At 47.5% G+C, this 26948-nt stretch overlaps 1 protein-coding gene across 1 annotated transcript in view; it reads left to right on the forward strand.

Moving 5' to 3' along the window:
- Positions 1-26948, forward strand: part of DCAF7 (DDB1 and CUL4 associated factor 7) — a 198987-nt gene that overhangs the window by 107476 nt on the left and 64563 nt on the right. Inside the window, exons 5-6 of the mRNA XM_069238012.1 lie at positions 4224-4433; positions 21882-21999. Of these exons, the coding sequence (XP_069094113.1) occupies positions 4224-4433; positions 21882-21999 (328 nt within the window). The remainder of the gene's footprint in view (positions 1-4223; positions 4434-21881; positions 22000-26948) is intronic.

Consider the following 26948-nt stretch of genomic DNA (forward strand, 5'->3'; position numbering starts at 1 on the left):
CGCCGGGCGTGGTACTGCTTTGGGACTCTATTCATGAGGTGAGGAATCCACAGGTAGTTGTATCCATCAGAAGAACGAGTTACTTACCTTCGGTAACGACTTTTCTGGTGGATACATTAGCTACCTGTGGATTCCTCACGGTCCCACCCGCCTCCCCGTTGCCTTTATGGTCTTGCCAAGTAATCCTTGAGTGCGCTCCTCTTGGTCTTTGAGGGTGCAATAGATGTATATATATAATATATTTATATATATATATAGGTATATGTGTATATATCTTTATGTATATACTTGGTGTGTGTATATATTTTAAAAGAGAGAGTTTTATATATATATATATATATATATATATATATATATATATATATATATGTATGTACATAAAAAGATTTACAGTTATTCATACAATGTGGTGTATTTTTACAATATAATGGATGTTGCTTTGTTCTTTCATTGCATTGCCTGGTTGTTCTCATGCACGTAAAAAATGATTGGTACTGACGTCCGCACGTCGTCGAGGACCTCTTATTGCCTGTATGACGTCAGACGGCGTCGCGTGCGAGACAGTGACGTCCTCGTCGACGTGCAGAGACTAGTAAGAAGATTTCCGTCGAATGCTGGCGCCATGGGAGTATTCATGAGGTGAGGAATCCACAGGTAGCTAATGTATCCACCAGAAAAGTCGTTACCGAAGGTAAGTAACTCGTTCTTTTTATCCATTAAGATACATCTTACAGCAATTTCTGCTTATTTGCAAAATAAACAAAACAAATCTCTATTTAGAGTGCCTGTCATCAAAGCTTTCATGGAGGGTCTCAAACGAATCATACCTCCAAGAAAGCCACCAGTTCTCTCATGGAATCTTAACATTGTACTCACACGACTCATGGGTCCACCCTTTGAACCCAGGCACTCCTGTCAGATTCAATTCATAACTTGTAAAGTAGCATTTCTAGTCGCAATCACTTCATTACGAAGAGTTAGTGAAATGCAAGCATTCACTATTGAACAACCCTTTATACAAGTACACAAACATAAGGTTGTACTTCGCACTAACCCTAAATTTCTACCTAAAGTCATCTCACCGTTTCATTTAAATCAAACATTGGAACTCCCAGTCTTCTTCCCACAGCCAGACTGAGTGGCAGAAAGAGCACCACATACATTAGATATTAAAAGAGCTCTAATGTATTACATCGACAGAACAAAATCATTTCAAATAACTAAACAATTGTTCGCATTCCAAAAACCCCATACTGGTAATCCCATATCAAAACAAGGCATAACCAGGTGGATAGTGAAATGTATCCAAACTTGTTACCTAAAGGCTAAAAGACAACTGTTAATTACACCAAAAGCACATTCTACTAAAAAAAGGGAGCAACCATGGCATTTGTAGGAAATATACCAATGACAGAAACATGTAAAGCAGCCACTTGGTCCACACCTCATACATTTACCAAGCATTACTGTGTAGATGTGTTAGCAACACAACAGGCCACAGTAGGACAGGCTGTACTAAGGACACTATTTCAAACAATCCAACTCCTACAGGCTGACCACCGCTTAGGGGAGGATTACTGCTTTGTAGTCTATGCAAAGCATGTGTATCTGCAGCTACACATGCAATCGAACAGAAAATGTCACTTACCCAGTGTACATTTGTTCGTGGCATGTTCCACTGCAGATTCACATGCGCCCTCCCTCCTTGCCGGAAGCCTGTAGCGGTTTAAGTTACATTTAAAATTGGTACATAAGTATATACATTTCTATTCCATTGCATGGACATCTATTTATTTACACTCTATAACTCCTACCTTACCCTCTGCGGGAAAACAATCTAAGATGGAGTCGATGCCCATGCGCAATGGAGCTGAAAAGGAAGTCACTCGATCCCGTGACTCGAAAAGACCTCTTCGAAAAAACCCAACTTGTAACACTCAGAGCCCAAGGTCCATTTCATCAGAAATTTCGCCAACTACGTGGGCCAGGAAAGGGTCAAAGGTTGTACCACCCATTGGTTTTTCTTCTACATTGTCTTTGTCTCCAGGCGTCTTCCTTTTGCCCATTTTATTCTCTAAATAGTACTGGCAGCAGTTCAGAGGAGCAAACGCACCAAATAAGACTTACCAGGACCATCAGATCCAGGGATGTGGCCTGGCCCAGTCTCTTCCGGGCCATGACTGGCACAAGACGTGACCGAGCTTTGCCAGGGCACGGCCTGCATGCATTCTGCCCAGCGGGAGACCAAGTGGCACTTTCTGTGCATCCAAGGGTGTAAGCTCCTCCATGTTGCTCCTTCTGGTGCTTAGTGGGCTTGGAGTCCACTTGTTGTGCCCCTGAATGTGCCGGTGAGGGTCCAGTGCAGCAGGAGAGCAAGTGGCACTTTCTGCTCGTCTCTGGATGTAAGCTTCTCACCCCTTTGCTTTCGCGCCTCCTGGCGCTTAGTGCTTATGGCACTTGTAGTCCCCTGATTGTATACCTGAATGTGTTGGTGAGTCACCACCCCAGGCGATGTACTAATGCGTGCTATCCGAATCCTCATAAGTCGATCCAGGTGGATGGCAAGCTCACTGGCTACTAGGAGACGAGGTCCATCCCTTCAAGTATATAAAGGCCCAGGAGGTCAGGGGAACCGAGCAAGCAATGAACAAAGTATCCGAGTGACCCTCCTCTTTGGCTTGGTTTCACTTGGGGCAAAAAGTCTTATACATGCTCAGAGAGTCGGATCTCCATGAACGAGCTTTCATGAATCCTTAAAGAAAATGTTTTACCCTAACCCAGGTACAGAGGACGATCTAGCTTAAAGAAAACTCCCCCCATCCACAAGCCCAAGGGGGGTGGCCCTGCCTGTTCCTGGCACTGATGGTCAAGTGACGGGCCTGCACTTTGCCTGAGCTTTGCCCGGGCATGTCCCACGCTGAGGGACCATTGAGAGCACTTTATAGCACTAATGGGCAGCAGATGATGAAGATTGCAAGGACCTCCTCACAGAGGCCAGGGTGTTCTGGGACTTGGGCCCGGTGGCAGAGATGATGATGCTGTCCAGAAAACCGTATCAAGGAGCGCCATATGGACGGATCACCTTTTTGTGAGGTTCTCTGGGGCACAGAAAGGGAATACTGTGTAGAAAAAAAATCGTGTCGAGATGGATTGTCCTTTGCATTATGATCTGGTATGCACTAGCCAAGAAGCAGCCCTCAGAAGATCTTAAAGCCCATTCCACCGTGGCTAGACTGATATCACTGCATTGGCTCACAGAATGCCTTACTTTGGCATCTGACAGACTGACATGAACTTCTGTTCATATTTTCACAAAGCACTACTGTCTTTTACTAGGAGCAGTTTTTTTGCTCTGGTGTGCAGAACGTTTTGGTCTGAGTTCACTCCACACAAACCCCCCACCTGGGGAGGTACTGCTTTGGTATCTGTTTTTAAAGTGAGAAATCTGCAGTTTTCATCAGAAGAACAAGCTACTTATCTTTTGTTAAGCCCTTTCTGGTGGACACTCTAATTACAGATGCCTCATTAGCCTACTGCCACCGTTCTAACAAGAGTCCTCTTTTTAACATCTGAAACAGGTCCCAAGTTAGTAATCGGTATACTGGTACCAACATTTGTTCACACGCCGCGTCTGATAATGTGGTGGAAAAAGGGGAAAAATAAATTCACACAGGGGTTGCACTTATGACACATTGCTTCATCCCTCCCGGGGTGGTATTTAGCCAGCAGCAAGCCAGACAATTTTCCCTAGCAGTACGCAGGAGCACTGCAGAAAAAAATGCCAGACTGGCATATGGAGAACATTTGAAGGTGAGGAATCTATGATTAACTAGAGTATCTACCCGAAAGAGTGTTAGTGAAGGGAAGTAGCCTGGTCATCCTATAGGTCAGTAATCATGGGCCTAACCCAAAGTAAAAAGGGATGCAATTGATGCTTTTAATTTTGATTTAAAGGTGATATGCCTAACTACATGAGTGTATTATAAATGACAAACATACATGTTCTGCGCTGCAGTTTATTGAAGGGAAAAGCGATGTATTGCAGCAACCAGCTTAAACATTCTTGGAAAGGCTCCTGGGTATCAGTGCTCATGTTTGGGCATCTTTTGAATGAGTCTATAAACATTTGCTGTGTAATATGTAGGTTTTGATAAGGGTCATTGTAAAGGGGTGGGAAGATATCTCTTGATGTCTCACCCAATTCATGTTGTATCCCTTGGCAGGTGTATGACATAGCCTTCAGCCGTGCAGGTGGTGGACGTGACATGTTTGCATCTGTTGGTGCAGATGGCTCAGTGCGCATGTTTGATCTACGACACTTGGAACATAGCACTATTATATATGAAGATCCTCAGCACCACCCATTGCTGCGCCTTTGTTGGAATAAACAGGACCCAAACTATCTTGCTACAATGGCCATGGATGGAATGGAGGTAAAAACAAATTCTGAAGAAAAAAAAATTATTAATGGTACCCCGTGTGAATGTGGATTACAGTGTTATACATTTTTTAGCAAATTCGTCATGACAGATATGTCATCTGAATAGATTGTTTTAAAAAGGAAAAAATAACTAGTCATATAGACTCCAAATTATTAGTTTTGCATAGTCTACACAGCTGTGTGGAACATGAACACACCAAAGCCTCTTCACATCATATACCAACCAAACTGCAGTGTTATTTATTTTCTTATTGATTCCTTTCTGGGTTCAGCAATAAGATCTCTTTTACCATTTGCATTCAAATATTCCTCATAATGCAGTAAATATCCAAAATGGCTCATAAGCTGCACTGTTTTCCACATAGGTGCTCAGCTTTATGAAGAGATTGTTGATTGAGTTGATGCTGATGGGTGCTGCAGGGCATTGGCTAAGAGTTAAATTGTTGTCCACCCAGGCATAACTAGCAAAGATATTTAATTATAGGGATTGATTTTCTAAAGCTCAACACTCTCCTAGATATCAAGATTTTTGCACCCCAGGCAGGTGCCATAGAGACAGCTTTTGCACAGTGTGAAATACAACAAAAAGACCAATAGATTTACTGGAGTCCTGACAATTAGTTCTTGCCTGTAGGATAGGAGTCCAGCAAAGGTGATAATCAAAGAGAATGCCTAATCTTATTAAATAAATGTGTCTAGCACATTGCTTTCCACTTGCCCTACAAACTAATTTAGATCATGCCCAGAAACATTATTGTTGGCCCTCATTGTTGCCATAGTTATTGTTGGAAAGTGCTTTATTAGTAGTGCAGGTAGGTACCTTCAACAAATAAGCCCACAATCACAAATAAGGTCCAGCCAAGCTATCAATAAATTAATCCTTGCTTAAACCTTGCTTGGCTGAGAGCAGACTAGCTTAGTTTAGGAGACAGGTGTGCAAAGCATTAAAAAACATCAATACAGTAAATAAGTAAGACACAACACACAAACATTCATCATCAATTTATAAAGATTTGAAATATTTTTATGTATAAAATGATACCAAGGGGAGGAGCCAAGATGGCGACCGAGTCGGACGCTTGAGCAAGGAGCTCCGACTCGGGCCTGGCTGACAGATCCTGGTGGGCACCCCCGGGCAGGGCGCATCAACGAGGGCGGAGTGCGCCAGCCCCCGGGGCGGCCCTGGATCCGAGGAGCAGACTAATCGCCTCCGGAGCACTGCTGGAGTCACGTCGACCCGGTCGCGGGACTCCAGCGACACAAAGGAAGCGCCCGGCGAAGCGGCGCTCGAGTCCCAACTACGGGGCCAGGTGAGGAGGGGGTTGAGGCGGCTGGAAGTCTCAGAGCCCTGGGACATTGGCGATACGGTGGGGACCAGGCGCTGGTCCGGCCCTGTTGGGCCCTTGGCCGCCGGGGGCAGCACTCCACCCCCCCCCCCCATCCTCCCTATCAAGCAACAAACGGCCTCAACACGGACCGATCCTGCTGTGAGCAGGATCAGCTAAATCGAGCAGAAGAGAGCGGAACCCCCCCCCTCCCCCCACTCCCCCCCCCCATCCTCCCTATCAAGCAACAAACTGAGCTGGAGCTCCACGCCTCAACACGGACCGATCCTGCTGTGAGCAGGATCGGCGAAATCGAGCAGAAGAGAGCGGACTCCCACGCAGGCGTGCACCCAGAGACTTGTCCTTGACTCGGGAGTAGACGGAGGCGGTCCCACGCAGATAGCGCGGACCCCCTGGGTTTCCCCCTCCCATTGGAGGGGCACCCAACAGGGGGCGAGGAGCTCACTCACTCAATATCTTGTGCCCCGCCGGACCCGCGGGCCTGGGGCGTCTCTGAGAGTGTTGGCTGATTTCCCCCCCCCCCCCTTCCATAACTGCTGCAGGAGTCACAGTGCCATCCCACATCACTTTTTGGGCCTGCCTCGCACAGTAAACGAAGAAGCCCCCCCAAAAAATAAAAAAAGACGCCGCATCCTGGAAGAAGCATAGTCGCACTCGAAAACACACGGCCACCGAAACTCATATCCAATCAGTCCTTCCATCTCCGGTCGTGCGTGACATTTGTAAGGGGAAGAAATGGCTGGGAAATCTAGGGCGTCCAAGAACCAGGAGCGAAATACGCCGGGCCTGTCGCACACTGACCAATCGCAAAATACAACCCTGCAATCACTCGAAAGCACACTCCAAACGCACTCAGTGCAATTCGAAAAAGTACTACAGGCTATTATGGACACTAAATCTTCCTTAGAATATAAGATAGACGCAGTAATGCAAGACTTAAATCTACTTAGAGTGGACCACCGGAAATTGTGGTGAAAACAACGGAGGATACCCTAACAGCGACAGGTCCAACAGTAACAGACAATCAGAAACAAATACAATGATTGGACGCAGTGGTAAAGATCCTTTGGAGACGGGCCGAAGAAGCAGAAAGCAGATCCAGACGTAACAACATTCGCCTAGTGGGGATACCGGAATTCTCCAGTATTGGATCTTTCATAGATTCACATGCTTGAATCATCCCCGTCGTCGAGGTGGGAGCCTCACGGTAAACTTAAATATATAAAAAGCAGTAAGTCAGTAAAAGTAAAACCAGTAGGCCCTAGTAGGCCTCATAGGGTATTTTACAGTCTATCCACTTTGTTTTGTGAAAAGACCCAAACTTGAGTATCAACCAATCAGGATTCAGCCCCTCCCAAACACTCCCAACAGAGGCTGAATTCCCTCAGATTTTCTACCGCACGTCGTGTGAAGGGAGTCTCCCTGAGCTCTGCTCAGTTTTTTTCCTATTTTCTGACTGAAGATTGTTTTTTCTCTCAGGAAACTAGTTACAACTTTACTATGTCTGAAAAGGCAAAGAAGGGTCTGTTCAGAGACTGTGACAACTGTGGGAAGAAGAGACTACATATTGATGACCCCCACAAGAAGTGTATTTACTGCCTTCATCCAGACCATAAGGTGAGAGACTGCAAAATCTGTCGCACCTTTAGTCAAAAAACCCTCAAAGACCGAGAGGGTAGACTTCTCTTATGGCTGCAAAAACAGAAAGCCTTAGAGCATCCTTCATCAGACAGCGAAGAGTCACCACAAACTTCTCGCCCTCAGAAAAGAACAGGTGAGAGAGATAGAGGTGCGGATGAACCACCAAGAAAAATGCACAAAAAGACAAAACAAGTCTTAACTGAAGAGGCAGTTAAACATGGACCAAAAAAGGTTCATTCAGAACCTACTACGCCGTTACACCGGAAAAGCACCTCAAAGAAACCATCCCTGTCTCTGTCACCACAAAAAGAGCCAGAAAAACTCTTGTCGGTGAAAAAACAACCGTCGACGACCGCCCCGTCGACGACAGTGTCGACGGTAACAGCGACCACGGTATCGTCGACGTTCACAACACCATCATCACCGATGATTATGACGTCATCGCCGTTGTCATCAACGACGATTATTACTGCAAAAATCTTCAAAAGAGCTTCGTCGGCAACCACAGCGTCGACAGCGGAGGCCTCCTGGGTTCACAAATCATCCAGGGCACTAAAAAACCCATCTACGCAAGATACGTCGGCGAAACGACCGTCGTCGGTAAAATACCCGTCGACGAAGGGACCGTCGACTAAGGACCCATTGACATAAACGCAGTCATGGACGGAAGTGTCGACGAGAGACCCGTCGACGAGAGACCCGTCGACGAGAGACCCGTCGACGAGAGACCCGTCGACGAGGGACCCGTCGACGAGGGACCCGTCGACGAGGGACCCGTCGACGAGGGACCCGTCGATCACCACAGCATTAACAGTTTACAAACCTTGGGACATTTCACCAGATCATTCCTCATACCATCATGAGGACTCCACCAGATTCTTACCCCTTTCCCTTATTAATATAGGGGACAAGCCATCTGACATTTTGCCGATACATACATCACCAAGTAAAGTGCTGCCATACTCACCGCAACATCTTTTGGACGATGATGATGATGAGGATCAAGGAATGTTTGGGGCAGCTAGTAGCCCGTCCCAACTAAATGTCAAGAGTTTGATGAAGAAGAGGATCAACATTACCAGCATAGTTATGCTTCAACATCTTATCCACAGGCAAACCAACCATCGCCACTGGCTATGCCTAGCACATTAGTGACAGATTTACAACATATGTTGAAAGACTACTATAAAAGGTTCCCACCGTCAACTCAGTCCACGCCACCTAGACCTCAGAGTTACCAGCAAGCTCAAACTACTAATGTTTCCGAAAAGCCACAGGCTAGTAGACCTGTAACTAGCCAAGTTCCGGAAGCTTACCTCTCGTCGGACGACGAAAGGGAAGAGGGCGAGCTAGCAGATTCAGCGGCTAGTGAATGGGACGATTATCTCGTTCCCACACCATCTCCACCTCCAGCAGCTCCAGTGGATTCGCCTCCAGAAGACATAGGAGGTTTCCATAATATCAGAGAGAGCGGCGAAACGTTTTGGCCTGGCAATTGTTTCCCATGAAACTGAGTGTTTTTTGTATGACTTTAAAGAGCCATCAAAGAGATCTGTAAGAGCCATACCGATTGTGGATTTCTTATGGCAGGAGGGTTTGAAGGCAATGAAAAACCCGGCAACAGTGCCTTCACAAATGCCAAGGCTAGAGAAAAAATACAAGGCCCCAGATGATTCTCCGGCCTGTTTAGTCTCACAGCCGAAACCTGACTCGGTTATATCACAGGCGGCTCAACGACGATCCAAAAACCCCTCTACGCCTATTGCGTCTCCCCCAGACAAAGAGGGAAGGAGACTAGACAATATCGGTAAGAAATTCTCTTCGGTTGCTGCAGTAACGGTCAAGGCGGCCAATTCCCTCGCCATTCTGGGAAGGTACGATCGCCAGATGTGGGCAGACATGTCCGCTTTTGTAGATTCACTGCCAGAAGATCTCAAGGTGGAAGCCAAAAAGGTCTTGCAGGAGGGAGAAAGGGTCTCGGCAGAGATAATAGACACTGCAATAGATATTTCCCTCACTGGCTTTCGACAATTAGCTGGAGCAGCAGTCCTGCGCAGACAAGGGTGGCTTAAAGCTACTTCATTCAGACCAGAAGTCCAGACTCGTGTTCTCGACATGCCCTTCGATGGAGAGAGTTTGTTTGGCAAACATGTCGACGACATGCTGCAGGCTATCAAGACGGATACCGATACAGCAAAATCCCTAGGTACCCTGCAGTATAAAAAACTACCTTTTCGTGGAGCAAGGGGTAGAGGTAATTACTCCTTTCGAGGTGGATACCAACAATACAGGTCACAATATCCATCTTCCTCCACAGGACCAGGACATCAGCACCATCAACAACAGCAGCATTATCGATTACCACCAGCCGCAGCTTACAAACATCCGGCTAGAGGAAGAGGAGCTGCCCGAGGAAGAGATACAGGCAGAAAGCAATGACCAGCGGATAATCTCAACACCTCTCCAATCAATATTGAAGGTCGGAGGTCGCATCAATTCTTATTTCCCCAAGTGGAAGGCTATAACATCGGACAGATGGGTACTAGATGTAGTGACCAGAGGTCATACTCTGGAATTCATGCAAACACCACCGAGTGTCCCTCCATCGGGTACACCGCCTCCGAGGTTGAGCCAACTTCTCAGGGAAGTAAGAATAATGCTAACAAAAGGAGCAATAGAACCAGTCCCTTTATCTCAAAAGAACAAAGGATTCTACTCCCGGTTTTTCCTTCTAAAGAAACCATCAGGAGACTGGCGCCCCATCCTGGACTTGAGAGCACTAAACAAGTTTCTAAAGAAACAATCGTTCAGGATGGTAACGTTGCAGGATGTCCTGCGTCTCTTAAACACGGGAGATTGGATGGCATCCCTAGACCTCCAGGATGCTTATTTTCATATCCCCATATATCGCAAACATCACAAATTTTTAAGGTTCAGGGTAGGACGTATGCACCTCCAATTCCGGGTTCTACCATTCGGTCTCAAATCAGCCCCCAGAATCTTCACAAAAATGTTAGCTCCAGTAGCAGCACATCTTCGCCAGTCAGGTATCCAGGTCTTCCCTTACCTGGACGACTGGCTTATAAAGGCACCCTCAAAATTCCAAGTAACAAATCATATTTCCTATTGCCTTCAATTGTTACACAGCCTGGGGTTTGTAGTCAACTACCAGAAATCTCAGATATACCCCAAACAAGAATTGAGTATCTTGGGAGCAATTTTGGACACAGTACGCAGCAAAGCGTACCCATCACACGAGAGGAAACAAAAGTTAACCTCTTTGGCAGAAAACCTATCCAGAAAAAAAGTTTGTTTCAGTCCGCATCTACAAATCATTACTCGGAATGATATCATCGTGCATTCCGCTAGTCCCAGATTGCAGGCTCCATATGCGACCCCTGCAAGAGCAATTGGACATACAATGGACACAGGTCCACGGCTCCTTGAAGACAAGATTCGCATAACGCCTCTAATGAAGAACACTATGAGGTGGTGGGCGACTCCAACCAATTTCTCAAAAGGGCTATCTTTTCTTCTTCAAACACCAAGTTACATAGTAACAACGGATGCCTCTCTAGAAGGATGGGGTGCACACTGCCAGGACCTGCAAATCAGCGGACTCTGGAATCCGCAAGAGAGCCAGCTCCACATCAATTATCTAGAACTCAAAGCAATACACTTAGCTCTAAAAGCTTTCTTGCCAAAGATACAATGTTCAAGCGTCTTAATCCGGACGGACAACATGACCAGCATGTTTTATCTAAACAAGCAAGGAGGCACAAGATCCCTACAACTCTCGCAGCTAGCCCAACAAATTTGGACATGGGCCATCAAACACAATATTTCACTAAAAGCGGAGCATGTGCCAGGACAGATCAATGTTCTAGCAGACACCCTGAGCAGGACAGTGATTCCTTATCACGAGTGGGAGCTAGACCAGAAAATTCTCAATGGCCTGTTTCTATTATGGGGCAAACCAAACTTAGACCTATTTGCCACTCTCGAGAACAAGAAATGCCAGTTCTACGCAAGTTGGCTTCCCCAAAAAGATTCGTGGGGGAATGCGTTTTCGATGAGATGGTCAGGAGTTTATGCCTACGCTTTTCCTCCGATCCCGCTCATTCCGAGAGTCATCAGAAAAATGAAGACGGAGGGGTGTCGACTTCTACTCATAGCTCCCAGATGGCCCAGACAAATATGGTATACGGAGCTCCTCATGCTCTCCGAACGACCACATCTACCACTCAGACAGAGTCCGACTCTTTTAACGATGCACCAGTGACAAGTCACACACCCACATCCGTCGTCTCTTCATTTGTCGGCTTGGCTCCTGAACAAAATGAATACTTAAATCTCAAAATTTCCCCAGAGTGTAGAGACATCTTAGCAAAAGCTAGAGCTGACACTACCAACAAAACCTATAGACTTAAATGGAAACGGTTTTGTATTTGGTGTGCAGCGGAAAATATACATCCTTTATCTTCTACTCCGGAACAAATACTTCCATATCTCCTGCTCCTGGCAAAATCAGGACTTGCATATTCTTCCATACGGGTACATCTGGCAGCAATTTCCAGATACCGCAGATCACCAGACAGACTCTCTTTGTGTTCCACAAGAATTGTCAAACAATTTATGAAGGGCCTTTTTCGGGTCTTCCCGCCAATTAGGAAACCTCCGCCTCTATGGTCATTGAATGTTGTGTTGATGCAGCTCATGAAAGCTCCTTTTGAGCCGATCCACAAAGCTGACCTAAAATTCCTCGCATGGAAAACAGCGTTACTGTTAGCTCTTACTTCGGCAAAAAGAGTCAGTGACATTCAGGCGTTCACTATCAAACAGCCGTTCCTCCAGTTTACAAACTCAGGTGTCATCCTGCGGACAAATCCTAAATTCATTCCGAAAGTTCCCTCAACATTTCATTTAAATGAACCAGTCATCTTAAAAACCTTTTTTCCAAATCCGCAAACAGTGGCGGAAAAAACATTACATTCTCTCGATATTAAAAGATGTTTAAAGTTTTATCTACAGAAAACTCAGGCCATCCGCCAGTCGGATCAATTATTTGTAGCATTCGGCGGAACAAAGAAGGGACACGCGGTGTCCAAACAGACTTTAGCAAGATGGATTGGCCTGGCGATTCAATTCTGCCATTCAAAAGCAGGAAAGCCGCTCCACACCAGGGTGAGAGCCCACTCTACAAGATCGGTAGCCACTTCAGCTGCACTCTTTGCAGGTGTACCACTACATAGCATCTGTAGAGCAGCGACATGGTCCAGCCAACACACATTTACAAGACATTACTGTCTAGAGGAGACTAACCAGGTCGATACAGCAGTGGGACAAGCAGTGCTGAGGCATCTATTTCGTTAAGGTGAGCCTCTTACACATCCCACCACCACACTCGAGGTATGGTCATTAATGGTTCATTTTCTTATACTGTTTAACGTGTCGTATTCTCCATAATAATAGCATAAATTGTGTCAGGATTTCTTGCCACACACCTTTTATTGCTCTTATATTCGGATGTCTATGAATATAAATATAATTATATGTAAGTGCATATTTAAACTGAACTAATGTGAATCACATCACGTATAGAATTACGATGGAATTACAGTCAATGTAATTCAGTAAGTAAGAAAACATTACTGCTCGTTACTCTGATTCAAGCATGTGAATCTATGAAAGATCCAATACTGGAGAAGAAAATTAGTTACTTACCTGTAACTGCAGTTCTCCAGTATTGGTATCTTTCATAGATTCACATGCGACCCACCCTCCTCCCCTCAGAGGCTCCCCTATTATACAGATATTAAACTTCACACTCCTGCTAGAAAATCTGAGGGAATTCAGCCTCTGTTGGGAGTGTTTGGGAGGGGCTGAATCCTGATTGGTTGATACTCAAGTTTGGGTCTTTTCACAAAACAAAGTGGATAGACTGTAAAATACCCTATGAGGCCTACTAGGGCCTACTGGTTTTACTTTTACTGACTTACTGCTTTTTATATATTTAAGTTTACCGTGAGGCTCCCACCTCGACGACGGGGATGATTCAAGCATGTGAATCTATGAAAGATACCAATACTGGAGAACTGCAGTTACAGGTAAGTAACTAATTTTCTTCCCCCCTGAACAAAACCCGGAACTAACAGCAGAGCAATGGCTAATCAAAGAGGTACTGAATGGCTCCCCCTCCAAGTTCTTCTCGGTAGAACGAGCAAATAGAATCCCGGGCAGACCTCCACTCCCGGGTCAGCCTCCTAGATCTCTAATAGTTAGACTCCTGAATTACCGGGATCGCGACCTGATACTACAACGTTTCCGCAATAAAGGTCCATTTCAATTCGAGGACGCAGTGATCCATGCATACCCGGACTTCACTCAAGAAGTACAGAACAGGCGGAACTCTTTCGTGAAAGTCATACAACGACTCCGGGAGCACAACATTAAGTACGCTCTCCTTGTTCCAGCTAAACTGAGGGTGAGCTTAGAGGACCGCACGCATATGTTCGCTTCTCCAGAAGATGCCTGGACATGGATGCATGCCAAAGGCATCGCGCAATCAAACGAGGGTGCACCTGAAGAGGAGGAATGGACCACCCCCGCAACAAGGAAACGCAGCAAGAGACGCCCAAGGGGCCAGCCCACTGAGAAACAGACGGCAGAAGAAAGAGCAAAAATACTAAAAAAAACTCCGATACTCATGCAAAACCCCTTTGAGACACTCCGGACGACCCCTACATCTGTATCAGACTCGGAATCGACCAACTCATCCTCAACAGTTACGGAAGCGCTCAGGGGCCAAGATGTCACTCCAAGAACAGTGGACGAACTGTGAATTGGACAATGCAGTAAAAGCGAGACTGTCAGAAACCGGACAGGTCGCCAGGAGTCCAGAATCCCGAAGCGGCTGAAGCAGGAATCGTAACACAAGCCGCACTGGCTCCGAAAAGTATCTTTTTAAACTGTTCACCAGTGATCACAGTGGTTCAAGCGCAATACAGGGAGTGCAGAATTATTAGGCAAGTTGTATTTTTGAGGATTAATTTTATTATTGAACAACAACCATGTTCTCAATGAACCCAAAAAACTCATTAATATCAAAGCTGAATATTTTTGGAAGTAGTTTTTAGTTTGTTTTTAGTTTTAGCTATGTTAGGGGGATATCTGTGTGTGCAGGTGACTATTACTGTGCATAATTATTAGGCAACTCAACAAAAAAAAATATATACCCATTTCAATTATTTATTATTACCAGTGAAACTAATATAACATCTCAACATTCACAAATATACATTTCTGACATTCAAAAACAAAACAAAAAAAAATCAGTGACCAATATAGCCACCTTTCTTTGCAAGGACACTCAAAAGCCTGCCATCCATGGATTCTGTCAGTGTTTTGATCTGTTCACCATCAACATTGCGTGCAGCAGCAACCACAGCCTCCCAGACACTGTTCAGAGAGGTGTACTGTTTTCCCTCCTTGTAAATCTCACATTTGATGATGGACCACAGGTTCTCAATGGGGTTCAGATCAGGTGAACAAGGAGGCCATGTCATTAGATTTCCTTCTTTTATACCCTTTCTTGCCAGCCACGCTGTGGAGTACTTGGACGCGTGTGATGGAGCATTGTCCTGCATGAAAATCATGTTTTTCTTGAAGGATGCAGACTTCGTCCTGTACCACTGCTTGAAGAAGGTGTCTTCCAGGAACTGGCAGTAGGACTGGGAGTTGAGCTTGACTCCATCCTCAACCCGAAAAGGCCCCACAAGCTCATCTTTGATGATACCAGCCCAAACCAGTACTCCACCTCCACCTTGCTGGCGTCTGAGTCGGACTGGAGCTCTCTGCCCTTTACCAATCCAGCCACGGGCCCATCCATCTGGCCCATCAAGACTCACTCATTTCATCAGTCCATAAAACCTTAAAAAAATCAGTATTGAGATATTTCTTGGCCCAATGTTGATGTTTCAGCTTGTGTGTCTTGTTCAGTGGTGGTCGTCTTTCAGCCTTTCTTACCTTGGCCATGTCTCTGAGTATTGCACACCTTGTGCTTTTGGGCACTCCAGTGATGTTGCAGCTCTGAAATATGGCCAAACTGGTGGCAAGTGGCATCGTGGCAGCTGCACGCTTGACTTTTCTCCGTTCATGGGCAGTTATTGTGCGCCTTGGTTTTTCCACACGCTTCTTGCGACCCTGTTGACTATTTTGAATGAAACGCTTGATTGTTCGATGATCACGCTTCAGAAGCTTTGCAATTTTAAGAGTGCTGCATCCCTCTGCAAGATATCTCACTATTTTTGACTTTTCTGAGCCTGTCAAGTCCTTCTTTTGACCCATTTTGCCAAAGGAAAGGAAGTTGCCTAATTATGCACACCTGATATAGGGTGTTGATGTCATTAGACCACACCCCTTCTCATTACAGAGATGCACATCACCTAATATGCTTAATTGGTAGTAGGCTTTCGAGCCTATACAGCTTGGAGTAAGACAACATGCATAAAGAGGATGATGTGGTCAAAATACTCATTTGCCTAATAATTCTGCACTCCCTGTAGGCAGCAAAAGAGGGGACGGGGGACAGATAAATGAGAGGACCCTCCCAGGGGTGCCCACGCCAATGCACATGCACATTCACAGACCAGGTCTGAGAAAGGGTGTGTGCTCCGCACAGGTGACACACCCGACCCGAATGAATGCCCCCCCCCACGAGTATCCGAACGGATACTGACCCCACCAAGCAACAAAGATGGAGTTCTTTTCTTACTCTTTTTCCTTTTTTCTTTAAGTTTGAGCGGTAGCAATCAGTTAGAGGGAATAGTAAACAGGGCGGGTGGGATAGCGGGAGTTAAAGGGGTTAGACGAGGTCAACACTGCCAGCAGGGTACACTAACGCGCTCGCCAGCTCTAGACAAAGACCTAGTAAAATGCGCAGACAGCTGGAAGGAAATAGGGCCCAAGAGGGAGCAAATGAACACTACACCACAAAGGGAAATATGGCTCAACAAACCGTCGCACACGCACAACAGTATGAGATAATTACGTGGAACGTAAGGGGAATGTCTACACCAAGCAAGAGAGCGCAAGTGCATGCACGCCTCAAGCGCCTAAAGACCCACAAAGCTATCCTACAAGAAACACACTTAATGGAAGATGAATTACAAGAGATTCAGACGAAATGGGGCGGACAGGTCACAGGCACAACACACTCAGCGTACGCCAGGGGGGTGTTGATTTGGATTTCAAGAGGTGTCCCATTTGCCAGAACCTCGCACAAGATTGACACAGGGGGCAGGTATGTAATAGTGGAAGGTCACCTAGATGGGAGACAATTAGCGCTCATAGGGACATACGCACCCAACAATGCACAGGCGAGATTTGTGGAGTCGCTCACTCCGGCATTATTAGACAACCCAGCAGCGCCCACCATATGAGGGGGGGGTGACTTTAATTGTCTTCCTAACGTAGAGTTGGACAGATCAGCTCCTCCTAAATCAGTAGCAATATCCAGAAGCACCAAGAACCCACTACAGAAATGGGCGGACGACATGAGACTCCATGACCTTTGGCGAATGCAACACCCCAGGCAGAGAGAATACTCATTTTATTCTGTGCCACACAAGGTGCACACAAGAATAGATATACTCTGGGGGCACTACTGACATATGCGCGCTGACGAAGGTGAAGGAATATTTAGCCACAACACTGTCTGACCACTCCCCGCTCAAAATAACCCTGGGTTGGGGTGGGACCCGCCAGGTAATTTCCACATGGCGGCTGCAAACAGAAGCGCCTCAAGACCAGGCCTACGCAGAGGGACTAGGCACAGCACTAAAGAAATACTGGGAAGTCAACTCGGACTCCGCAAACACAAGAGCAGCAGAATGGGAGGCACACAAGGCGATGGTAAGAGGGTTCTGCATGGCATCCACTTGGGGTATCAGGCGCGCCCTGCACTCGGAGATAAGTAAATTGGAGAAGGAACTGAGAACACTCGAAGTGGCGATAGCCGGTAATGAAGAACCGTACGCCGCACTAAAAGAAACATGCATAAAATACAAAGAAGCGGACTCCCGCCTCCGCAAACATGATTATAAGTATTATTTAATGCGCCAACAGTCTGAGGGGGACAGGTCGGGCAGACTGCTGGCTTGGCTCCTAAAGGGAGCTCAGCAACAGACTCCAATTGGGACTATAAAACTAGACAATAATGAGTGGGTCTCCACGCAGGCAGATATAAATAGGGTGTTCAGGGATTACTACATGAACCTATACACTAAACGCACAGATTTTACACCCGGTCAGCTCGCAACTTTCCTATCTGGCGCTCATTTAAAACAATTATCTCAGGAACACGCCGAAGAACTAGAAGCCCCACTGAGTGCTGCGGAACTAGAAGCCGCATTAATACAAATGCCAAGAAACAAGGCACCAGGTATGGATGGCCTTCCACTGGAATACTATGCGAAATATTCTGTCCTCCTGAAGTCTCATCTATTAAAAGTATACGAAGAGGCCTGGAGACACAAGGTACTGCCCCCCACACAGAGAGAAGCAGTGATAGCGGTCCTGCCCAAGCAGGGACGAGACCCCACAGATGTCAAATCATATAGACCACTATCACTATTAAACACCGACTGTAAAATTCTGGGCAAAATATTGGCCAACAGGCTGGCCCCTGTCATCCACACACTGATACACGAAGATCAAAACGGCTTCATTCCCCAACGCAATACATTCCTAAACACTCGCTGACTACTGGGAGTGAAGGGAAGCACCCCCCCAGGGGCATATGACGAAATGGTACTATCATTGGACATAGAAAAGGCTTTTGATACGTTGGGGTGGGATTTCCTATTCGGCACCATGCGGGAAATGGGAATCGGCCCAAAATTTATACAATGGGTGCAGACATTGTTCTCCAGGCCACAAGCATGGGTTAGAACAGGCGGAACGGTATCCGAAAGTTTCCCGATTGCAAGAGGCACTAGGCAGGGATGCCCCCTATGCCCCCTGCTATTTGCTATTGCCATGGAACCCCTGGCCACTTGCCTGAGATCAAGGGAGGGGGAATGGGGCATACTAAGGAACGGAACGAAACACATAATATCTCTGTACGCAGACGATGCCTTAATATATCTCCGTAATGGTAGTGAGACAAAACCATCAGTAATGTCACTCCTTGCCGAGTTCGGCACAATGTCCGGACTGGTAGTAAACTGGGAAAAATAGTGTGTATTTCCCCTTGTCGCACGGACACTGTCAAACCGAGCTACAACCCTGTCCGGGCGCTTGAGATGGTGCTTCGATTAATTTAAATACCTGGGGGTCCAAATATACCATAAACCGGAGGACCTCAGAGACGGTAACCTGGGGAGAGCACTTGCCTCCATTAAGGGATCACTTCGCTCCTGGGGCAAGCTGCCATTGTCACCAATGGGCAGAGTTGCAATAGCAAATATGCTGATACTCCCCCGGCTCCTATATTATTTCTCTGCGCTGCCACTCCTAGTCCCCAAGAGCTTTTTCCGTGAACTAAACGGTGCACTGCTGCAACTCATCTGGTCAGGAGGCAGAACGCGCGTCGCCCTCACCACACTACAGCGCCCAGTAGCCGAGGGCGGCATGGGAGCCCCAAACTTCGAGCGCTATTATGCGGCTGCCCAGCTCCAGTGGGTACTAGACTGGATACATAGACCCACATTAGCGGAGTCGGCAGGGGCATTGGCCAACCTGAGTGGCACACCATTGGTCGCATGGTTGGCAGCCGAAGGCAACAGCCGGCAAGCCACAATTGCAGGTGGCGCATGCATGCTGGAAGAGGTATATTCAGGTTGGAGGCCGCGTGCTCCCCTACTCCCCTCTAGGTGCCCTCCCGGGCTGGGCTGGGGGAGACAGAGGAAGGTCCTTGGCGGTGTGGGCAGAGGCGGGCATCGAGAAGGTCGGCGACTGCTTCGAAGAAGGGAAATTAATGACCTTCGAAGAAATACGTGACCTCACAGCAGTAAACCAAGGGCAATTTATGACATACCATGCCCTATGCCACACTATAAAGAAGTTGTGGGGGTCGGGAGAACAGGAACCCACGACCTCCACAGCAGTACACCATATGTTGCAATACGACGGCCAACTGCAAATAGTGTTGAACCTGTACAAAGCACTGAATAAAGAAACGGTACCCGTCTTGGGGAAGGCACTAACTAAGTGGAACGAGGTGCTCCCACTCCCGATCACACAGGAGGAATGGCCTTGCGCCCTACTACACACTAAGGGAGTATCGAGAAACCCTAGGTACAGATATACGCAACTAAATTATCTACACCAAACTTACCTCTCTCCAGCCAGGATTAAAAGTATGTTCCCCATCTCGGACCCAGCCTGCCCAAGGTGCCGAGCCCCGCTGGCACATTTCTACCACATGTATGGGACTGCCCCCTAGTGTGTGTAAAGTGGAGCGCAATAGTGGAGAAGGTATCTGAATTGACGGGCCTGGCACTCACAGTAGAGCCTAAATCCTGTTTACTAGGCCTGAGAAATAGAGATAAAAAACACAAACACCTACATAAGTTTATTGATCTAGCTTTCGTAATGTACAAAAGATTGATAGCAATGAACTGGAAGTCGGCCACCGCCCCGGACCTGACGTCCTGGCACAACACAACACTAAGATGGGCCAGTGCAGAGTTGATGGTGCTAAGGAACACAAAAATGGGACCCCGGCAGACGGGCAGTGAGACGTGTGAGATCCTGATAGATAGACTAGACGGCAAAAGCGATGAGAAACCGCCTTGAACTAATGCACACTGCTAATAGTAGTCAGCCCCGACGGCTTGCCACCCTGCCCAACTAGGGACTCTTTAAATGAGAATCATCGGAATGATTGGCATTCCCCTGTGCCTGAATGTATGCTAAGGGTGATCCATAACGATCGCCCACAGAGGAGCTGTGTCTCCACAACAAAACGCAAGTCATATACCCCACACCCAACACGCACACCTCCTCCGCTCTAGATCTTCCCCCACGCAGCACATAAGTGCCAGTTCCACAAGAGTATATACCCGATGTAGTGGAAAAGTGCCCATATTTCCATCTTGGCGAGCGACTGTTTAGGAACCATTTATGTACTCCTCATTGAATGTGTAATAATGACCTCAGTTAAGTTGTTAAAGTGAAAGTGTTAAACTGTGTATCAGCAACGTTATTGATTTAATATACCTGTACAATGTGACTAGTAAATTCTGGAAGAAGAATTAAGGCAAAAATGTAATATAAATATTTTGTAAAAAATTAAAATAAAAAAAAAGAAAATGATACCAAAACAACCAAAATCCAATGTAGGGAACCAGAGTTATGAAATTTTAAAGATGAAAAGTAAAATTAGCCCTATAGTATTCAAAGGGTTAAGCAAAGGTCATGCTGGACTGGGACAAACTCAAGAGTTCCGGCCACCCGCAATGTAATACTTTTGCACTTACCTGCATCAAGAAACACTTCTTAAAGTAAGTGGTCCACAGCACCAGCCAAGGGTTGTTCAGAAGCTCTGTATCCCTGCGAAGATGAGAGGTATTTCCCTAGCCTCGATAGGCAGAGAGCCCTGAACCCAGAAAGAGAAGAGTCCAAGGCATGGGTGAAGGCTACTCATGGAAAGTAGCTCTGCCTCCATCCTCATCTTGAATACCAAAGCGACTGAAGCATGCATTAAGGCGAAAACAGCCCTATCTAACCCTGTCACCATTAGAACAACCAATAGATCAAACCATAAGTAGGCAACAGGGAAGAATTGCTCAATTGAACCTTGAAGCCTGGGACTAAAAGCACCAATAATCAAAAGGACACAGAGAGCACATGCCGTCATCTCTGAAACATTCTCACCGGCTAGAGCAAAGTCACAGGTGCCCTATACCACCCTGAAGTGCAACATCACATGCTGAAGCAGAGCTCTAGAGGGAAGTGAGAACATTTACATGGAAACACTACTTGTATTAAACCGCATTTGGAAGAAACACCTTATCTTCTGTTGGAGAGTAACAAACTACGATTTAGAAAGGGGGTGTTGGCCTTCTGAAGTTCTGGGGGTGCAAATATGTCTACATCTACAAATACATAAACATGTAAAGTCCAGTATTTATATATTGGGAGAAGGTCATGACTATTGGTTTGTTCCCCCCCCCCCCCCGCCAATTATCCTCCCCTCCCACCTGAGATCACTTCCGCCCTACTTAATCTATTCTTTCTTGATCTCCATAGAGATTTTCAGCATATTATATCCAGTCATTAGGTAGGTGAAAGACTGCTTCTGTCCTACCACCCCTTTGCATGTATGTAAAGTTGTAGATGCGATTAAGTAACATCAGTCGTTAACTAATAAGTGAATATTTTGGCTGTGTTAATTAATATTAATTTTTACCCTGTTGCTTTTATTTTATTTTTTTTTTTTTTTCACTGAGGTGGTGATTTTGGATGTTCGAGTTCCGTGCACTCCAGTTGCTAGATTAAACAACCACAGAGCATGTGTCAACGGGATTGCTTGGGCTCCACATTCTTCCTGTCACATCTGTACTGCAGGTAAGCATTTCATTCCACATTTTCTGACATACTTGAGCATCATTTACTATTGTGATAAATGTCTTGCATTCACAATGCCACACTTAGCAGTTGAATATAATGCCATGGCTGTCGCTGGCTGCTAGAAGGCGAGGTCCATCCCTTCAAGTATATAAAAGTCCAGGAGGTCAGAGGTACTAGACTTAAACCCAGAATTCAGGAACAACCGCCAGAGCTTGATTTGTCGGTAACCATTTTGGACCATTATGTCCCTTCCTATACAAAATGGGACTTGACATACTTAGCAGTACCTTCGTTCACCATCTTCTATGACAATGGAATTCAAATTTCTGATGGATACAACTACCTGTGGATTCCTCACCTAATGAATACTCCCATTGCGCCAGCATTCGACGGAAATCTTCTTACTAGTCTCTGCACGTCGACGAGGACGTCACTCTAGCCCACGCGACGCCGTCTGACGTCATACAGGCAATAAGAGGTCCTCGACGACGTGCGGACGTCAGTTCCCTTTTTTCCGTGCATTCGAAACGGTTATCTTCGAGGGAGCAACTGTTACTTTTGTGGTTACAGTGTATTTTTGCTGCGTAGTCTTTCGCTGTGGTAATAATGTCGCAGAGAAAGTCTGGATTCAAGCCTTGTCGTGAGTGTGGAGGCAAGATGTCGGTGACGGATCCTCATTCCGATTGCCTTTGGTGTTTGAGCTCCGACCACGACGTCTCGACTTGTGATTCATGCCAGCACATGAATCCAAAGGCCCTCAAGGAACGTGAGGCGAAGCTGTTTATGGCGAAATCGAAGGAGAAGCATCACAAGAAGTCTTCTTCTCCAAGACATCGGCGTCATCGAGACTCCCGGTGCCGTAGAGAATCTCGGCGTCATTCGAAGGAGACTCGTTCCAGGTCTTCGGATCGGCGGCGAAGGACATGGGAGATCAGTCCCACGGTTACGCCGCATCCTTCGACGCCGTTGCCCTCTCCGGCATCTCCAACTTCACCTGGACAGGCGTTGGTGATTGAGGTATTGGAGCCTCAGGTGTTTTCTCCGGCGTTGCAGACGTCGAGGCCGGCGTCGGGGTCGCCTCCGAGACAGGCACCCCAGTATCCGGCTTTTCCCACCCCTGGAGCCGATAGTTCCGCATTCTTGAATGCGATGTATGCCATCTTCCAACAGATGGCTCCAGGGGGTGCTCCGGCTGGGCCTTTGGCCTTTTCATTGGGTGATCCTGCGCCTCTTCGGCCGGCACCCTTTATGCCCTTTCTCCCTTTTGGGAACGTGGGCTCGGCGCCAGTGTCGGCGCCGGTGGCCGCTCCGGTGGCTTCAGAGGGATTGGCCCCGGGGATTTCCATCCCGTCGACGTCGGGATTTCGGCCTGTGACTCCGGTGGGTCCATCTGCTTCAACTGCTCTTTCGTCGGCGCCGAAGTTACCTGTGGCGCCGGACGCGGCGTCGGTGGCTTCTGAAGATCGGCGCCGATCTTCGGCGGAGGCATTGTCGACTCCGCGTATTGAACAACGGCTTCATTCGAGGAGACGTGCTCTCCGTGTATTAGAGGAGCAGGAGTACCAACGAGCCCTGGAGGAAGGAGAGCTAGAGGACTCGGGTGATGGGCTGCGTGGTCTGGAGTCGGCCAGTGGGCTGGACACTTCCCCTGAGTGGGATCTTTCGTCCCCGGGAGAATACACTGAGGAGGCTGCTTCCTTTCATGCAGTGGTACGGAAGGCAGCTAGTTTTTTGGACCTGCCTTTGCCGGTGGTGGAGGCTAAACAAAACCTTCTAACAGAGGTGCTACATCCGGCCTCAGCTGCGGCGGAGCCTCTTTTGCCATTTAATGACGCTCTGCTGGATCCGGTGTTAGAGGTGTGGAAGAGGCCGGCATCTTCCCTAGCAGTTCACAGAGCCGTGGCCAGGAGGTATCGGGCGGCTCCGACTGACCCTGGTTTTCTGTCTAGGCACCCTACGCCGGAGAGCTTGGTGGTGCAGGCCTCCTGTTCATCTAAGTCAGCGCCTGGTTCTTTCCCGACAGTGCCTGGGGACAGAGATTCAAAGAAACTAGAGGCGCAGTCCAAGAAGATTTTTTCGTCCTGCAGTCTGGCGTTGAAGGCCACCAACGCAACCTGTATCCTGGGGAGGTATATTCATGCTCTGATGGATGACATTTCATCATCATTTACAGAGCTTCCCCAGGGTCTTTTGGATGTTGTTTCAAATGCCCAGGCTGCTGCGACCCAGATTATCCAGACGGGACTGGATACGACCGACTCGGTAGCCAGAGCAATGGGCACAACTGTGGTGGCAAGGAGACAGGCCTGGCTCCGTAACTCGGGCTTTTCTGCGGATGTACAGTCCACATTGTTGGATCTCCCGTTTGATGGGGACAAACTGTTTGGAGCCAAGGCTGATTCGGCCTTGGAACGTTTTAAGGAGAGCAGGGCCACGGCTAAGTCATTAGGGCTCCAAGCTCCTTCTTCCACGGCCTCTTCCAGATTTTTCAGGAGGTTTCGTGGATTTGGGCGTGGCTCTTCCTCCTCTTCCTTTCGGGGAAGATATCAGCAACCTGCCTCTTCCCATCCCTATAGATCTTTTAGGGGGAGAGGTAGGGTCCGCACCAGAGGAGCCTCTCAGCAGCACTCTGCCTCTTCCTCATCCTCTGGCGGGGTGCAGCAGGGGAAGCAGCAATAGGCTTCCACCATTTCCCACTCACTCCTCTCCTGTAGGGGGAAGATTACAGCATTTTCTCACCAAATGGAAGACTGTTACAACGGACACTTGGGTTCTCAGTATTGTGGGAAAATGCTACACCCTTCCCTTTCGGGAGTTCCCGCCCCTCATCCCGCCCCGCCCTTCTTATTGTTCAGAAGAACACCTCCTGTTGCTAGAACAGGAGGTACAAGCCCTCCTTTCAAAGGGCGCGGTGGAGTTGGTCCCAGAGCAGGAAAGGGGTCGAGGATGTTACTCAAGGTATTTCCTGATTCCCAAGAAGGATGGTCGTTTGAGACCAATCCTGGACCTGAGGATCTTGAATTGGTTCCTCAAGCAGGAAAAGTTCAAGATGCTGACCCTAGCACAGGTGCTTTTGGCGTTGAACAAGGAAGACTGGATGGTGTCTGTCGACTTGCAGGATGCTTACTTTCATATCCCGATACTCAAGTCACACAGGAAGTATCTCCGGTTTGTGGTGGGATCGCAGCACTATCAGTTTGCGGTCCTTCCGTTTGGTCTTACTTCAGCACCTCGAGTCTTCACGAAGGTGATGTCGGTGGTTGCGGCAGAACTCAGAAGGAAGGGGATAGCAGTATTCCCTTATTTGGACGACTGGTTGATCAAAGCCAAGTCCCCGGAGCTTGTGTCGCATCATCTGCAGTCAACAACCCAGTTGTTGTTCGACCTGGGTTTTTCGGTGAACGAGCCCAAATCTCACCTAGAGCCCTCTCAGCGCCTCCTGTTCATAGGGGCAGTACTGGATACAACATTGGGTCGGGCCTTTCCTCCGCCTCAGCGGATTCAAGATATTCAGGATTTGGTTCCAATGTTTCGAAATGGAGCGGTAGTTCCAGTCCTCAAGGTCCTTCGTCTGCTCGGTCTGTTTGCCTCCTGCATTCTGTTGGTCACGCATGCTCGCTGGCACATGAGGGCTCTTCAGTGGTGCCTCCGAAGGCAGTGGTCTCAACACAAAGGGGATCTAGAGGGTACTGTCAAGATCTCCAGAGATGCTGCTGTGGATTTGAAGTGGTGGATTGCAAGCAACAATCTTTCACAAGGAAAGCCGTTCCAGCAGTCGCCACCAGTGGCCACAGTCATAACGGATGCTTCCACTCTAGGGTGGGGAGCTCATCTGGGGGATCTGGAGATCAAAGGTCTTTGGTCTCCAGAGGAACAGATGTTTCACATCAATCTGTTAGAGTTACGGGCTGTACGTCTGGCTCTCAAGGCCTTCCTCCCTTCCCTTCGTGGTCAGTCGGTACAGGTCCTAACGGACAATACTACCACGATGTGGTACATAAACAAGCAGGGAGGAGTGGGGTCGTACCTTCTCTGCAGAGAAGCTCTTCGACTATGGTCCTGGGCAAAGGACCATCAGATTTGCTTGATAGCAAACCATCTGGCCGGAGTCTTGAACGTGCGTGCGGACAGTCTCAGTCGCCAATTCTCGGCAGACCACGAGTGGCGTCTCCATCCAGATCAAGTCCGTTTAATCTTCCAGAGGTGGGGGTTTCCTCGGGTAGTTCTGTTTGCCACTCGAGAGAACGCGCATTGTCCGTTATTCTGCAGCCTCCAGTATCCGATGCAGGGAGCGTTGGGGGGCGCGTTTCAAATAACCTGGTGCGGCCAGTTGCTTTACGCGTTTCCTCCCATACCCTTGATTCCTCGAGTATTGAGGAAGATTCGCCAGGACCGGGCTCTAGTCATCCTAATAGCTCCGGATTGGCCAAGGAGGGTATGGTACTCCGACCTTCTCCAACTCTCAATGTGCCCTCCGCTCCGTCTCCCTTTCAGGGCAGACCTCCTCTCGCAGTCGCAGGGGCAGGTTCTACACCCCAACCTCCAGAGTCTGCACCTACATGCCTGGAGATTGAACGGGGCAACCTGAGTTCCTTCTCTCTCCCGCCTGAGGTAGTGGATGTTATATTAGCGGCCAGGCGACACTCCACTAAATCTATCTACGCTAATAGATGGTCTAAATTTGTTGCGTGGTGTGGAGAGAGGCAGATTATTGATCCTTTGCATGCTCATCTATCGGACGTTTTGTCTTTTGCTCTGTCTCTAGCGCAGAAAGGTTGTGCAGTGGCTACCATTAAGGGTTATTTATCGGCCTTGTCAGCCTTCATATGTCTTCCAGACCAACCATCTTTATTTAAATCCCCTATTGTTATCAGATTCTTGAAAGGTCTTCTAAATAAATATCCTCCAAAGCCATTTGTTATGCCGCAATGGGATTTGTCCTTGGT

Source organism: Pleurodeles waltl, chromosome 6 (assembly GCF_031143425.1).
Source record: "Pleurodeles waltl isolate 20211129_DDA chromosome 6, aPleWal1.hap1.20221129, whole genome shotgun sequence".
NCBI lineage: Eukaryota > Metazoa > Chordata > Amphibia > Caudata > Salamandridae > Pleurodeles > Pleurodeles waltl.